This window comes from Panicum hallii, chromosome 6 (assembly GCF_002211085.1).
Source record: "Panicum hallii strain FIL2 chromosome 6, PHallii_v3.1, whole genome shotgun sequence".
NCBI lineage: Eukaryota > Viridiplantae > Streptophyta > Magnoliopsida > Poales > Poaceae > Panicum > Panicum hallii.
In genome coordinates this window covers 34,204,392-34,220,175 of record NC_038047.1, presented here as the reverse complement: position 1 = coordinate 34,220,175, position 15,784 = coordinate 34,204,392, and the positions used below count along the sequence as shown (strand labels likewise).

At 42.5% G+C, this 15,784-nt stretch overlaps 3 protein-coding genes across 6 annotated transcripts; 1 reads left to right on the top strand and 2 right to left on the bottom strand.

Annotated features, from left to right (window-relative positions):
- Window positions 1-356: 356 nt before the first annotated feature.
- On the bottom strand, window positions 357-5,589 carry LOC112896739 (serine/arginine-rich splicing factor SR45a-like). 4 transcript variants are annotated; one of them, XR_003229538.1, is made up of 9 exons: window positions 5,435-5,589; window positions 4,642-4,709; window positions 3,681-3,703; window positions 3,363-3,578; window positions 3,128-3,230; window positions 2,859-3,008; window positions 1,744-2,286; window positions 1,447-1,501; window positions 812-898 (listed from the first exon to the last, which is right to left on the bottom strand). XR_003229538.1 is itself a non-coding variant. In XM_025964857.1 (8 exons), the coding sequence occupies exons 3-8, from the start codon at window positions 3,701-3,703 to the stop codon at window positions 591-593; spliced, it is 855 nt and encodes a 284-aa protein (XP_025820642.1). In that variant the 5' UTR covers window positions 4,642-4,709; window positions 5,435-5,583; the 3' UTR covers window positions 357-590. The 4 variants fall into 4 exon arrangements, 3 of the variants coding, with proteins under 3 accessions (XP_025820642.1, XP_025820643.1, XP_025820644.1); XM_025964857.1 differs by lacking the exon at window positions 1,744-2,286 and having other exon boundaries at window positions 357-898; window positions 5,435-5,583; XM_025964858.1 differs by lacking the exon at window positions 1,744-2,286 and having other exon boundaries at window positions 357-898; window positions 4,642-4,705; window positions 5,435-5,475.
- Window positions 5,590-6,762: 1,173 nt separating this feature from the next.
- Window positions 6,763-7,213, top strand: LOC112897868. The gene has a single exon (XM_025966256.1). It carries the CDS (start codon window positions 6,769-6,771, stop codon window positions 7,048-7,050), a length of 282 nt encoding a protein of 93 aa, XP_025822041.1. The 5' UTR covers window positions 6,763-6,768; the 3' UTR covers window positions 7,051-7,213.
- LOC112897867 lies at window positions 7,171-11,564 on the bottom strand. The gene is made up of 7 exons (XM_025966255.1): window positions 11,346-11,564; window positions 10,387-10,627; window positions 9,542-9,627; window positions 8,725-8,871; window positions 8,244-8,367; window positions 7,802-8,091; window positions 7,171-7,628 (listed from the first exon to the last, which is right to left on the bottom strand). Exons 2-7 carry the CDS (start codon window positions 10,592-10,594, stop codon window positions 7,536-7,538), a joined length of 948 nt encoding a protein of 315 aa, XP_025822040.1. The 5' UTR covers window positions 10,595-10,627; window positions 11,346-11,564; the 3' UTR covers window positions 7,171-7,535.
- Between the last annotated feature and the right edge of the window lie 4,220 nt (window positions 11,565-15,784).

The window sequence follows — 15,784 nt, the reverse complement described above, 5'->3', positions numbered from 1 at the left end:
GTATTATTATTACCATCTCCATTTCAAAGTGTAACGCAACCCATTGCGGTCACCCAGCAACACTTTGACCTTAATTTTCTATTATACTGTATCCAATGGTGCATAGCCTGAACAACAGAGGTTGCATTAGGAAGCTTGACGTTTGAGACGCGTGCACATCACAACGGAGAAATGGAAAGTAGTTTAAGTACCAACGCAAGAAGCAGAAGCTTAGTCATTCTAACCCGCATGGTGAATCACTGACGTGTGGGCCGGGGCCAGGGGGCCAGGCGCCAGGCAGCACGTGAATCTTTGCGCTCGGTACACGACATGACGACCTTAAGCAAACTTATAAGGATATCTTAGGAATTCTGGAGTGTATGCAAATGCTTCCAGAACAATACCCTGACCATATAACAGTATTATCTGATCCAAAAGATACCATGGTAACAGGAAAAACAAACAAACCAACACAGAAACGCCGCTACAACTCCATGCTAACGTCTCAGTCTCACACACTGACTACCTTAAAGGTAGCATCACAAGTTCAATTGTTCACGCAGTCACGACTTGCCCGAAGACGAAAAGGTCCATCACAAGGAAAGTGCTTTCTAGTCTGTCTTATGGTTCCCATTGCCAGCCGGTGACCTGGACCGATCTCCACGCCTTCTCGAGTCCCTTGAGCGTGAGCGCTCCCTCCTGCGGTCCCTTGAGCGCGAGTCCCTTCGGCGGTCCCTTGAGCGAGACCGGTCCCTTCGGTCCCTGGAGCGAGACCTTTCCCTTCTGCGTTCCCTTGAGCGAGACCGTTCCCTCTGATCCCTCGAGGGAGACCGCTCCCTTTTGCGGTCCCTTGAACGAGACCGCTCCCTTCTGCGAGAACGGTATGGTGATGGGCTCCTAGAGCGCCTTTGAGATCCTCCTGCAATGTAAAATATTATTAAAGGTACAGGTACAATGCAAGAATTTAGCCATGAACTATTACATTTTTCATTGCTAATATTTGAGCCCACTAATGTCTGGAATTCTGGATCACAGTAATACGTTGATACAAGCCTGTGAAAGATCTACACAACCGGATGGAAAATGCTTATGTTCATGGAGAAGTTTTCCATGGCTAGGTATATGATTTGACTACCTTAATAATATGATTTGACTCAAGGAGAATAACCTAGAGCCTAGAGATTAACTCCGAAGCTTTGGTCTTGTGGAGTTATGGCAGCTAAAACTAGTGAGATAAAAATAGCCCCAATTATAATAACAGGTCACAGGAAATATCACACTCCAATGAGATCTGTGATTTACTTCAAAGCATCACTGAAATGAAAATATATGAATAAACAAGCAAATAGCCTATGAGGGACAAAATATTTAGGAAGATGAATTCTTCTTTACGTACTAATGAATAAAACATTGCATATTTAACAACTAATACAGACAGGCATAAAAGTATCCAATTTCTATTCATACCTCTTCGACCACAGTATTTTCCAGGAGTAGGGGTCCTTTCTCGAGTCCTTTTAGCCTGAAATGGACACCACGAACATGTGTTAGTTTCCACAATGAAACAAACAGTGAACTTCAAGTACGCCAAACAATGTGTGAATCCAATTACCCAATATATTAACATAAAATAGACTGGTTAAAGAAATATATAAAGAAACAAAGAAGTTATGGCCCTTTGCTGAAAAACAGATAGTGATGGATCAATAAGCTTGTCATGTCTCGATCAAAATTCTTGTTATGCAAGTAGATGAATAACATTACGTAGCTCAACCAAAGATGACACTTTTTTGCACTTTCCCGTGGTCGGTGTAGCTTTCTCCAAGGAAGAGCCAGATTATGCCTCTTGTGACCTCCATCAAATCGGGATCCTGTTGTGGATGAAGATAGCATCGATGCAGGCTAGCTCGGCAGTTGGTGTCGTGACATGGCAGCAGCATGCACCACATAAGCTCAGTCGACGTAGACAAACCATGGAGCCTGTTGGATCATGCGGGCGACGTTGACGATGGCGGTTGTGGTCGTGGTGGCGGACGCAGTGGCGGTGGCGATCGTGCTGGCGGTGATGGTGGCATAGTGCACAACAAGACTCCAAGGTCGCTCTATGGTGGCAACCCTTGCGTTGATGTAGTGGGTATGCAATGTCGGTGAGGAAGGTGTGGACGACAAGCAGTGAAGATGAGCTCTGGGGTTGGTGATAAGCACCACCACATCAGCTGCACATCCCTTGGCGACAACCATGGTCGAAGACAGCACAGCCTGAACCAACCAGGTTGACGTCGAGGCAGCCCAGCACCATGTTATAAACTGGAAGGTCATGAAGTCAGCACGAGAGGAGTTAAGACCCCAGATGAGGAGCCAGACATGAGGTTTTCCCCATTCACCACACTAGGATTGCAGACCACATCACAAATGACTCCCTTTCAATTTACTCTGGCACATTTCACCTGAGCAGAATTTCACAGCTCTGACTGTCCCAGAATATACTCTCCCATCACAGTGTGAGAGCATATTTGTAGTCCTCTACCCATAAACATACCTCATCTCAAGAACCCTTCACCAAAGTTCTTAACAGACCATAGTACGCATTTAATTAAATTAATAGAGCATACTCTCAAGTGCAATACATTGTGTATTTAACTATTTATGTTACTAAGACAGCCATGATTTCAGGACCAAAGGGGAAAGGGGGAAGGAAAGAACACAAGACCAGGCAAAAATCTTGTTTGACTTAACAGCTAGCTTTATCTTATTTTAACTGTACTAATGATTTCTGAATATTGGGGAAACAACCACACAGATAACATGATAACACTAGCACTATTCAACAGAAATAAATAATGTATTAATGCAATGAATCATTTCAGTTGATATCTGACCTTCTCTACAGTGACCAGACGACCTTCAAGTACAGTGCGGTGCAGGTACTTGATGCAGCGTCTTGCATCTTCAACAGTATCCATAGTCACAAAGGCAAAGCCACGGGATTCTTTTGTGCGAGGATCGAGAACAACATGACAGTTTTTAACCTGCATTCAAAGATGGAATTAATTATTTAGATACCAAAATGGTTGCCACAAGATTAACCAATAATCAGATACAGATAAGAACCATAATAAAAACACAACTAATAAATTTGAGAACATACCTTTCCTTCTTTATTAAAAAACTTCTCGAGATCATCTTCAGTTACACGAGTAGACAATCCAGTCACATAAAGGTTATTCCCTGGATTTCTATCATCTTCGCTCCTGTGCACGATAAAGAACCAAACATTAGTACTAGACCACTGCCCATAGATTCGTGTAGTGACAAATCAAAACTAAAAACAAGCCATTAGAACCAATATGATATAAACTATCATGAACAAGTGATATGCTTGCCTGGATCGACTCCTATCCCTTGACCTTGACCTCGATCTACCACGTCTCCTAGGAGGAGGTGACCTTGAGGTGCTCCGCCGTTTAGGACTTCTTGGACGTGGAGACCTTGAGGTACTCTTTGGAGGAGGCGACCTTGAAGGGCTGCGTCTCTTTGGAGGAGGCGACCTTGAAGTTCCATTTCTATCTGCAGGAGGTGTAATAGACCGTGCAGTGTATCTAAAAACAAAATTTCAAAACCAGGACACATAGGATGATAAGAAGTCTATCTTGAAAAAAATAAGAAGATTATAAGAACTCTACCGTGTAGGGAATACTAACCTCACTTCCTTCGTCTGTGACATCTAATAAGAAAACACAAGAGAGGGTAAAGTGTCAGATAAACAGCCTACAATATATAAACACTCATGTAGGAAGAAAAATGAAAAATTCATAATTAAGCCTAATACAAGTAACACTGAAACTGCAAATAAATACACATGTGACAACACCTGGGCATATGGCAAGCAAGAAAATGGAACCTTAAACCTTTTAACTGCTATATATTTAAGCAATGCAACGTGAAAAGATGCACTATCTTAATAATAAAAAAAGTTGGAAGGTAAAAAAAAGGAGCAATGATGGCAAAAGCATTATAAAAATGCATCTTCACCTTGTAATTATGCACATAAACGATAGATAACCTAATAACCTGAACCAAAGTATAGTTGTCCAATAGGTACATGCATACACTTTTGAGCCTACATTGCCAAATACTTATTTTTCATACTTTAGTTTTACCAAGCAACAATTCATATTTTTATAGAAAAATCAGTGGGTGGTTCAAGGAAACTTCAATCACAGATGAGGAACCACATTGTGCAATGAGGTCATGAATTATCAAGCTGCCAGAATGTAACTGTAAAAGAAGTCACAGCCCCACATGAATGCACATAGAAGTATCCTATAGAGCTAAGTTCATTCTAACATGAAAACATTATTAACATTTTAATAAAATTAATTCATTCACCACAAAGCTGAAGCACTCACTAATTTGTCTAGAGAAGGCAAAATAAAATCAAGGAATGCATGCAATGATGCCAGAACATACATGACAGCATAGTAGCATAATTCACCCTAGCTCAAGTGATTAACAAAGTTAAGCAAAAAAGTGCTCTAAAGTAAATGTTCTGAAATTCTAGAAGAACCTAGCTTTCAAAGTCTAAATCATAAACATAGTGTTTTGTAGGCAAGTTTCATTTACCATAATACTTCAGGAAGTGAGGTGGTAAGTACTAAGTACCTTGACAAATGAAACTGCGAACCGGAGTGCAGGGTGAAGTATGGAGGAACCAACAAATGGTGGTCTGCCTGAAAGAAGCAGTATAAATGAGCATAATGGTTTATTGGGCAGCGAGGGTCTTTCTTATACTGAGCATAAACCAGTAAACAAACCATCAGGAATCAGCAAGTTCAAAGTACTATATGTAAGGCTTCCATCCCTTTTAGTTCAGCAGTTTATGTCGATCAGCTGTTTCACAGTACCAATTATGCGTTGTTTAGTTGTTCTACAGTGGCCCGTACGGGTAGATTTGCTGATGCACAAGTTAAATTAGAAGAATCGGGAAAAATAATACTCCAAAACTGCAAGCAAATAAATGATTTCCAATTCTGTCGCCAATTTCCTGTTCACATGCCGCATGACCTTCAGGATCGAGCAACTCATCAACCACGGTAGCAGCCCTACCAGATCTGGCTCGAGGTAGGGACCAGGAGTCAGCCATGACTCCCCTAACCAACGGAACAAAAAAAATCGAAATCGCGCAGCGACATGAACCCTAAAAAAAATCCGAATCGAACATAATTCTAAACTCGTTCTAGGTGCGCTGCGCTTGCTTTTCCAGGCAAGCCGCGTCCCAGATCTGGCGCCGCGAGCCGCGGCAGCCGGCGCGAAAGCTCGAAATCTTGCTCGGAACGCAACGAGACCGAGCAGATCTACTAGGAGGTGGGTTCGCGAGGAAAATGGTAGATCCGTGTGGACGCGAAGCCCTAGGAGGCCAGGAGGGGAGGGGAATGGCAGGGGGAGAGGGCAGCACCTGGGGGCTTGGAGAGGCAACCGCCGTCGCCGCCGCTGGCGAGCCGCTGGCGAGAGGGAGGCGGCGCGCGCAGGCGCTGTCGCCGTCTGCGAGGAGGAGGCGCACGGGAGATGGATGAGTCGCCCGTCGAACAAGAAAATCGCCTCAGCGAGGCCGCCGCTTGTTTGCGATGTTGAACGGACCTCCATGGGCCGGGTACTCGGGGGAAAATCGAAATCGCAAGTTGGGCCAGAATGGGCTCCAAGCCCGTGATGTTGGGCCCGAATCCAGTCCATTTATAAGTTCATAACCGCCCATCTCTAAGTTTAAATCTCGTGCAGGTAAATCTCTAAGTTTAAATCTCGTGCAGGTAAATGCCGTCATAACGATGCTTGAAAAAACTTCTAAAAGAATGTTTAGTGATTACTTTTGAATTTCGTGCATTTTCATGTGACTCTCATCAGATGCTTCAAACATATTAAAATAACCTTGAAAAGAAGCTAATATGTTTTCCCACATAACGTCATATATCAACCAACGAATTTGAATTTACAATGCAGCTTGTACGAAAGGGAAACAAAAAAATACAATTTATCAGGGGTAAATAGATATATTTGAATAGTTTGTGAGTTAATAAATGGATCAAAATAATGTAAGGGGTTAAGTAGATAGACCAGAATAGTTGTTTTTCCTCCAAAAGTATGAACTTGAACCAGTAAGATGCTAAACAAAAACATGTCTTTTCTATGAATGAACTAGATAATACCCCTTGCAAAAGGATGATTTATCACTACTCTGTTTAGTTCGGCATCCTACAACTTAATCATATTATCTCCCTGTGGGCTATCTGTGCTGCTCATGATGCAGGCCTAGATAATTTTAGGACAATTATAAATTTGCACCGCTTTGAACCATTTACAAATTTGCTACTCGAAAATTACGAAATACAATCATAATTTTTATTCAAGTGGCGTTCTAGCAAAAATATCTGTGGCGATTTTATAAATGCCCTATGATTCTATTTTTCATTATGGTTTCCTTCGGAGAGAGTTAAAGAGATTGTACGGACTATGACAAAGAGGTTTAGGCAACCACGTTTCAAATAGAGGCTTGCGGTTCCAATGTGCTGTAGCATTCTGTACTTTAATTTCTCCCTATGTGTACTCGGGACAGCTCTCGCGCATACGTGTACGGCTTCTGGAGCAACTAGGTCCCACGTGGCAGCAGCTCAGTAGACATGCGCGCGACACGTCACCACAAAGGCACGTTCATAAGCAAAGGCAGAGCCACGCTCCTTAAGCGACACCTTTGACGACCCACGGAGCGAACAGAGCAGCAGCAGGAGCGTCGTCACCATGTCCGGCGCGCAAGGAGCTCAGCCGAAGGGGGCCTTCACGGCGACCACCTACACCTCAGCGCCTGCGGCCGCCACCGGTGGCGTCGTCGCCCAGGAGCAGGAGAGCCACCGGCAGGCTCCGAGGACGGAGCTCCGGTCGGGCGAGGACGAGCGCGGGCTGCCCGTCAGGAAGCTGGAGGACACGGTCGAGGACGCCGCGGGCAAGGGTGGGCCGGTGTTCGGAGCCGGCACGGAGGACGGCAAGCCTGACCTTGGCGTCACCGGCACCGGCGGGGGGTAGCCGTTGATGTGCTCTGTTAACTTACTACCGTGTGAGCAAGTGAAAGTATGCCGTAATCCGTATTAAAACTTGTGATGGTGTAGTGATCGTGTAATAGTAACAGCAACCGATGGAATAAGATAAAAGGCAGTTGATATTAGATCTTATTCAGATGCCAAAACGTAAAGAGATCACAGGGGATCAATTCAGACAACAGATCTTCAATCGTACAGGCGTTCACTTCCGGGAACAAGACACATGAAACATTACACGCACGTGCACTTAGTCGACAAAGATTACCGAGAAGGTAAAAATGTAAAACTCAGAAGAAGCTCTGGATTGTTTTAGCAGGCCTTCGATACTGGTAGAAGCAGCAAGATTTTCATCTGTACAGTAGACTAGAACCCAAGGTGACCGTTCCTTCTACGATCTGGAACAAGAGAGGATGGGCCATGTTGCCATGTTGTCGAGTTTGCCATGAAGCATTTACCGGCAGGCACCTCTCTCTAGAGGAGCTTGAGCATCTTCAGCCGCTCCTCGTGCTCCGGATCAAGCTTCGGCGCCGTGTAGTTGCCGTGAAGGTCTTCCACAACGTATTCCTGCATATCAGAAAAACAAGATTAAGCAAACCCTTGGTGAAGTTTGCCGCATAACTATCAAGACTGATAGGACTGAGATACTAAATACTTTGGATTTGAATGGATGATCAACAAAATATGCACATGTTTCCTCTTGATACAGTACGGACACTGATTTGAGGGAAGTTTCTTGCCTTTGTGAGCTCCCTTTTTGTCAGGATGTGATAATGCCTCTGCCAGATCCTCTGGACGGCCATGGTTGCTGCAAGGAAGCCGTAGGCGATACCCAGGATAGCAAACACAACGATGAAAACCAACACCAGGGCAAAGCATGCCTCCAAGGAAGCAGGCAGGCAATCAAGGATGCCCCAACCGTAGCAGCAGTTCCGGCACCCAGCTAGGCATGGATCCTGGTGGTCGTTGAAGGATGAGCAGTGCACTATCAACCCAAAGAATCCAAGCAGCACAAAGAAAACCACAACGCCTGCAGTTCAAACATGCAGTTATAACGGACTTCGAAGTCTAACCAGAGGAAATAATAAGTTCTTCTGTATAAGAACTAAGAATTCAAATGTTTGCATCAACAAAATGCGGATGCATTATGACAATGGATACGAAAACAGATGATTTGTGTACCTATGCAATAGTAGAATGGTATTGGGTGCTTTGACAAGAAGCGATCCCAACCATCACTGAAACTGTTCCTGAAACTTCCATCCCTGTCTAGAAAGTATGCGATTGCACCAATAATAGCAATAGTCTGCAACAACAGAAAACAATGCATATAAGTGGTCCGCTTGATTGAACTTGGATATCAGAACAAATTGACCTAACATTGAAATTGTATATCTTAAAGTACAAGTTTCTTTTTATTACATATTAGCCACAAGACTTGTATCCAAGAATTGAATGAAAAAGCAAAGGAATAAGTCGTCCTCTTCATCTAAATGTCCTATTTTCTGTAAAAAAAATGTGTGAATAATGCAACAAAATTGCAGGTCTGGGTGATGTCTTTTCATTGTTCAACAGAGAAGATCTCTAGAGATGAACATGTTGAACTTCATTTTGGAAAGAAGTATGCACGAAAATTATGTTCGTTCAAATGTTAAAAACTTACAAGCTGTACAGCAAGAAATACGAGGAGCACATCTCTTGCAACAAAGATCCGGAACTTCATTTTACGCCATGAGTTGTCCTCCCAAGTCTCCACCCTGAGATGAAACTGAGCTTTGCATGTTGTGCAGTGGGAAAATGCAAATCCTTCCTACATAGCATAAGGAGACAGAAGCATATAACTTCATTTTTCCTTCCATTATATCTGAATCGAAGACAACACAATGAGATAATAGTAAAAGACTCGCATTCATAGTCGACAACATCTAGCTATGAATGATCACCTAAGGTTGGTAAAAGCAAACAGTAAACCTAGACTTAAAAGAGGAATAGAAATTGTAACCAACACACTGTTCTACGTTGTACCCTCTGAACCAAGCTGAAATATGATAGCCTGGAGAGATGCAGCTCGACTTCTAATGGGCAGCATATTTGCCGTTACATGTCAAAAATTTTATTCTGATAGCATCTTTATAATTTCAGAATTTGCCAATTAAACAAAAAATGGTTAATGAAGGAAAAGGCAGGGTTCTTGTGCATTTGAGGAGCATAAAATCTAGGCTGCATTGTTGTTTCCTACTCTTTGTACAGTACACAGGATCTGATCAAGAATAACTGCATGAACATCACTACAACCAGTCTGTGTGCATTTTTGCATGTCCTATGTGATACATTTCCTCTATCTAGTACTGATGTCTTCATGTGGCAACTACCAAGTACCAACCTAAAGGTATGTAGCATTGACAAAGGAAAGCAAAAACATATATCATGTGTTTTGAGAGAAACTGGCATGAAAATTGTAAGGAAGATATCAGTCGTACCTTAACAGAACGCCAATGATCAAGGCATGAACGGTGAACAAACTGTTGAGTTCCTTTGCACATGCAAGGTGATATCAGTTCATCACCTGCAGCAAAGAACGAAAAAAGGGAAATACACAAGAGTGAGCTCACAGTTATATCAGTTGTTGGTGGGTAGCAAAAAGAAAACTGAAGCATTCAATTAATAGTTCAATAAATCATTTTTATAAAAGAAATATTTAGCCCAATGCACATCCTGATGTATGATAAACAATTTTGTTTGCTTCACACAACAATGCCGAAAACAAAAATGATATGTCATAACAGCATGAGAAAAAAAAAAGGCATTTGTTCATTTTAATTTGCCGACAGAACTAGCACTTACTGTTGGCTTTAGTCTTGCTGAGCTTCTCCAGGGCAGTCATTAAACTAGTTACACCCTTGTAAGATGTCGACAACATAACAGATTTCAATTTCTATTACAGTAGCATAGGAGAAGCGATATCAATTTGTAAGCTAGTCAGCTGTGTGCATCTTGCACGTTGTCCTAGTTAATGTTGCAACCTTAACTTGAAATTTGTGCTATCTGGTATGGTTCAATTAGAGATCATTACTAAATCCCATTTGCTAACGTGCATCCTAAATCACAGCGTGTTCAACTAGGCACACAAGAAAATGCAGTATATAGAACTGTTTTTGGACTACAATACAAAGTGAGCAAGAACCCAAGAGGGTGATCATACTTGTTTTTTCTTCTTGCTACTATTGGATGGGAAATTAGCAACAGAAAAAACCATTCCTGAATCGAAATGAGTGATTTAACTGACATAAGGAAACTGTACTGAGGCAGCATACACGACAATCACCTATCTCAGACTCAGCCTCGAGGCAAATGCGGCAGCACGCAGCAGAAGAACCATCGGTCTCCTCATCCTCGATCTCCAGCGGGGTCACAGTTGCTGGTTGTGGTGCAGACAGCTCCACTGATGATGACTCCGCCTCCTTGTCCTCCCTCCCGAGAAGAGGGTCCAAGTCATTTGGGACCACCTCTGCCAGCTCCTGGTTCCTATCCATCGCGTGGCCGTTCTCCTCTTCGTCTAGCCTTCACTGCAACAAGTTGAACCAACACAGGGGTCAAGAAACAGAACTGGGAATTAATTACAGTTCAAGCAGGGAGCACGGCAAAGCATTTGCCATATGGAACCAGAGAGTTTGAACTAAAGGCCAAGGCTCTGAAGTCATAGGTCCAACCAAGTTGAACATTGACTAAGTGATTAGGTACAGGGAACTTGAATTGCACTTGCATTAGACTTGGTCTGACGGACCACTCGCAGATCAAAATCACCCATGAGATACGGCCAAGTTCTACCTAAACTGAATGGAAACAAACGATTCTAGTTTACACCAAATTCGTATACGCGGAATGAATTGGGGCGTGAAGTATTCCCATCTAGAAATTAACAACTGAAAACGTGATGCATAAACGCTTAAGAACTAGTACTATGATCGCAGAAGAGTAGTGCTATGTGATTGGAACAACCGAGCAGAGCTAAGAGAAAATTCCAGGCTGCAAAAGGGGAGGAAATGGGGCTGAACAGAAGACTGGAAAAAAAACAGAAGCGGGGAAGATATTCAGTCACTCGCTCGTGTGGAAAGCAAAGCTGGATCAGCGCATCGCAGCAACACCACCCAGAAATCCTGCCCCAAGAGCACTCGTGCACCACGGGAACCGATTCTCTAGAAGCCCACACGCCCCCCGCACCAGAACGCCACCGATCTCCCCACCCCCAAACGAAAAGCCTGCAGAAACGACCGCAAAACTCACCAGGAGGAACCGCGCTCCAGCCGCGAGAAGCCAGCGAACGGGGCGGCGAACCGGCGGCGGGCGGCAATCGTACGGACGGGACTCTAGCCCCCCACGCCTCCTCTGCCGCCCTTGGGGTTGGGGGCTCTCGGAGGATTCGAGGATTTTCGTGGGGAGCAGCGAGCGCAAGGGACCGGAGCGAGCGGGCGGAAGGAATAATACCAAACGTGGAGGTGGTGACCGAGAAAGCGGTCGAATTTTCTGCGAAGAACCCTCGACGGGAAAAAACTGTGTGCGACCGATGTTCCGCTAACAAAGCCCTGATGGCTGCATCTGCACGGCCCATTTGCGTTTGGGTCTGGAAGAACCTCAGCATTTTGGACGTGTTTGGTTTGAACACTAAACATGTTTGCTTGTTATTTGTGGCAAAATTACCTGGTCAGCCAGACTCTGATTTCATGGTACTCCTTCCGCCCATGAAAAGTGTAATTTTGAGATTCAAAATAAATCTCAAAAAAAATACAATTCTAGCAATAACTATCTGCCTTATTCTTTTAAATATATCTTTTACGAATTAATTACTTGCATGCCGCAACTAACTCTGTAAAAATTGAACACCTTCTATGCTTAAATTAATAGGATTAAGATAATTACTAAGAATAGTATGGTCATTTGCCAATAATACTAATATATCTGAAAAAATCTAGGATTGCATTTCTCGTAGGACGGAGGGAGTATGTGCATGTGTGAAGAGAAGGAGTGTCGGTGATAGAGATTAGGAGATTGAAACAGCAGGTTTAAGATTTATGCCTCTGAAAGAAAACACAATGAGAAAAAAAAGGAAGGTGGTAAATCAAAGGAGCATGCACATTTGAACAAAATCGGATTGATTTAGCGCTAAGAGAGAGAAAATCAAAGATAACCAAATTTTCAACACGGAAGAAAAAACTATGAATGCAGAAGAAAAGGATCAAACCATGAGTCTTGCACTTTAAGTATGGATTAATTTAATTCGAACAATCAGTTTAGAAATTATGGTTTTTTCCAATTAAATATCATGTAGTTGGAGGGTTTGACGTGCAGCTGATACCCAAGCTGTAGCCAGCAAGCCAATAGGGAACCATTTGTGCATAGGAAATTTTTGTTATGGCTTATGGTTATATGTGGCGACAATTATGTACGTAAAAACTAATTATTACTCAAGGTACAATTGCAGTAACACTATCCGGTTTTAAGTAGATGTCATCTTAACAATAAACTTAAGAATGCTAAAAATAATGATTTCATTCAAATTTAATAGCACTAAAGTTTGCATATTAGTTAATGTATGCATGGTTTTTATGTGAAATGGAATGAGATATGCAAAAAAAAAAACGATATTTGCATGAGAAATACTCAATTTTCTAGAGCCTTGATTTTTAATCTAATTGTTGGAGTGTTTCTTCTTCCTTACTGCTTGCCTTATTATTCTTCACAAAGCACTACTTGCTCGTCAGCATGCATAGCTATTGTACCAAGTTCTTGTCCTATCATGCTTTTATCCTTCTTGTCCTCTATGACTCATGCTCGAGCATCGCAAATCTATTACCACGTTAATCTTGATGTTCCCTTTCTACTCTAATCTACCGGCTATCCTCCGCTCGATGGGTCAATGTTGCCTCTGCTTCTATATTCCCCAATTTCGTCTACTCCATATGTCGCCTTCCTCTAAACTCAGAAGCACTTCGGTGATCCAAACTTATAAATATCGCGCTGGAGTGCTACCAAAACTTATTAGAGAACCGAGCATCTCCAGCAGTCTTCCAATAATCATTTCCCAATAACTAATATTGGGAGATATCCCAATACCAAATTCAAGACTATTGGGGGAGTTACTTTTGTAGTCTCCCAATAAACCTTTTCCCAATAATTCATATTCTTCTATTTTCTCTATGCACATGTACATAAACACAATGAATACTTCATTTTGATATCCAAATAATTGAAACCATTATGTCAGCACCGCCGCATAGGTCACCAAAATTTGAAATCCATAAATTTCAAATTTGAGTTTAAATTTAATTCAAACATAACATATAGTCCAAATAAAGTATGAATAAAGTAAAACATAGAGCACCACACACTCCAATTTCCACTCCCACTCCCACTGCCACCCATCCTTGATGATAGAATTTGCGCACGCATTGACTCCACATACGCCCTTTTGTGTCTCATCAAGCCCAGTAGTGTCCATGAACATGATCTTGTATTCTTGCTCCATCTTCTTTGCTTGCGCCTTCTCTCCAAGGACTCTCAACTTTTCCTCTTCAATTGCCACCTTGCGCTCCTCCATTGCCCTAATTTCAATCCACCTTAATTCCTTCTTGGACTTCCTATTGGCCTCCATCTCCTTCTTTGTTACAATCATCTCTTGAACTGCAGACTGGAACACAACACCATCTCCTCCTTTCTTTAGCCTCTCCTTCTCTTGCTTCGTCCATAGAGATCTCTTTTTGTTGGTCACCGCTGAGCTTAGAATGCCATTCTCCTCCTCATCATCCTCATTGCCATATCCCTCATTCTCAAACTCCAGAGAGGACTTGCTCGCTTTCTTCTTAAGTGGATGAAAATAATTATCCCTATTGTTCCACTTCTCATTGTGTTCAAGCAATGTCCAACAGTGCAACATCACAAAGGGCCTGTATTGTTTCTCCCTGTCCTTGTATACATTTTGCATGAGGTTAGTCTATCACAATGAACATTTGATTACTCAAATAAGGATGGAACATCTCATAAGAAACTATTATTAAAATATTTGACCATATGTTTGAAAGTGCATTTCGCCCCCTAAGTGGGTTTTGGTGTTGATGACATACAAAATTAAGTAGCTAATGAGTTTATCGAGTTTAAAATTCAATGAAACAAAAAAGAGCAAGAAAAGACACCAAATTTGCTTAAAGGACGGTGTTCGGCTTAAAAGAAGATCTTTTAATATTTTCTATTTTGAATTTGAGTATAGAAAACACCGTACTATTAAGAGGGATGCGAATGGATAGCATGAATATGTCAAAGTGCTTATTTGATATGCTAACCATCAAAGAGAGACACAGAATTACACACTTGTGCACCTAGTTTTCTGACTATTTCAGTGTGTGTCGGAAGTTCCGACCAGAGGTTGGAAGTTCCGACACTTGTCGGAAGTTCCCAGTAACTTCTAATAGGGGGTTCTTGGCCAGTTGATTTTAGCTAGATCGGAAGTTCCGACCCTGTGTCAGAAGTTCCGACAATCACTTATTCTGGACACCAACGGCTAGTTTTGGGGGCTCGGGTATTTATACCCCCACACCTCCTCCTTCATTTGTTGCTGACTCCACACGCAAGAACACCTCCAAGAACACTCATTTCACTCCCCAAATCCTTACTTGAGCTAATTTTTGAGTTGATTTGAGCTAGAGCTTGGGTGAGAGCAAGATTGAGGTGTGAGAGTTAACCATTTGAGTGTGAGGGCAGCCAAGTTCATCTTAAGAGCACTTGAAGCATCTCCATCCATCGATTGACATTTGTTACTCTTAAAGCTTGCTTCTAGACGGTTCGAGCGACGATTCGGCGTCGCCCGGTTGAGCGTCCTCTTGTGTGTGCGCCCTGAAAAATTTGTATTACTCTATCCTTTGTGGATTTCATAGCAAGTGACTCAATCCTCCTTTATGGTTGATTGAGGGAGGAAAAGAGTTAGTGCACGACCTTGCTCTTTGTGAGCTCCTCAATGAAGACGTAGCTTCCTTAGTGGGAGTGAACTTTAGTTAAATCTTTTGTGTCTTATACTTATTGTATTTACTAATTCTTGTTGACCTAGAGTTCGTTCTGTGCCGATCTACTCTCTCACGTTGTTGTGTTTACAAAGATCACTTGCAGAAGTCTCCTAGCATCATTGCACAACTTTTGATTCAGTCAGGTTCTGCAGTTTCAAGTTTATTTTTGAATTTCGTATAAGAGCTTTTATTTTGTTGGAAGTTTCGATCCAGTGTCGGAAGTTTTTGTCCATCGAAACTTCCTACGCGGTGTCAAAAGTTCCGATAGATTTAATTGCTGTGAAGAATTTTTTCAGGTTTTTCACATACGCCTGTTCAGCCCCCCTCTCGGCATCACCAAGATCCTTTCGATGTTACGTAGCCTATCTAATGTCATTCCACCTGGATGCATACGATCAACACTCACAATACAACCAGCCCAACGGTTGCAGCACTCTTGCATTGTACTCCAGCGATGGCTGAGTGAACTGATTGATCGGTTAGTGGGTTTCTTCACATTTTTATGGAAGTGATCAGCAATACGCATCCAATATGTTTTCATGCTTTGATCCCTTCCTATGACTGGATCAAGACTCACATTTTCCCATGCCACGACCAAAGCCTCATCCTCTTCAACAAAGTAGTCGGCTGATCTAGCCCATCTCTTCTTTGCAATAGGAGTACGGTTCACCT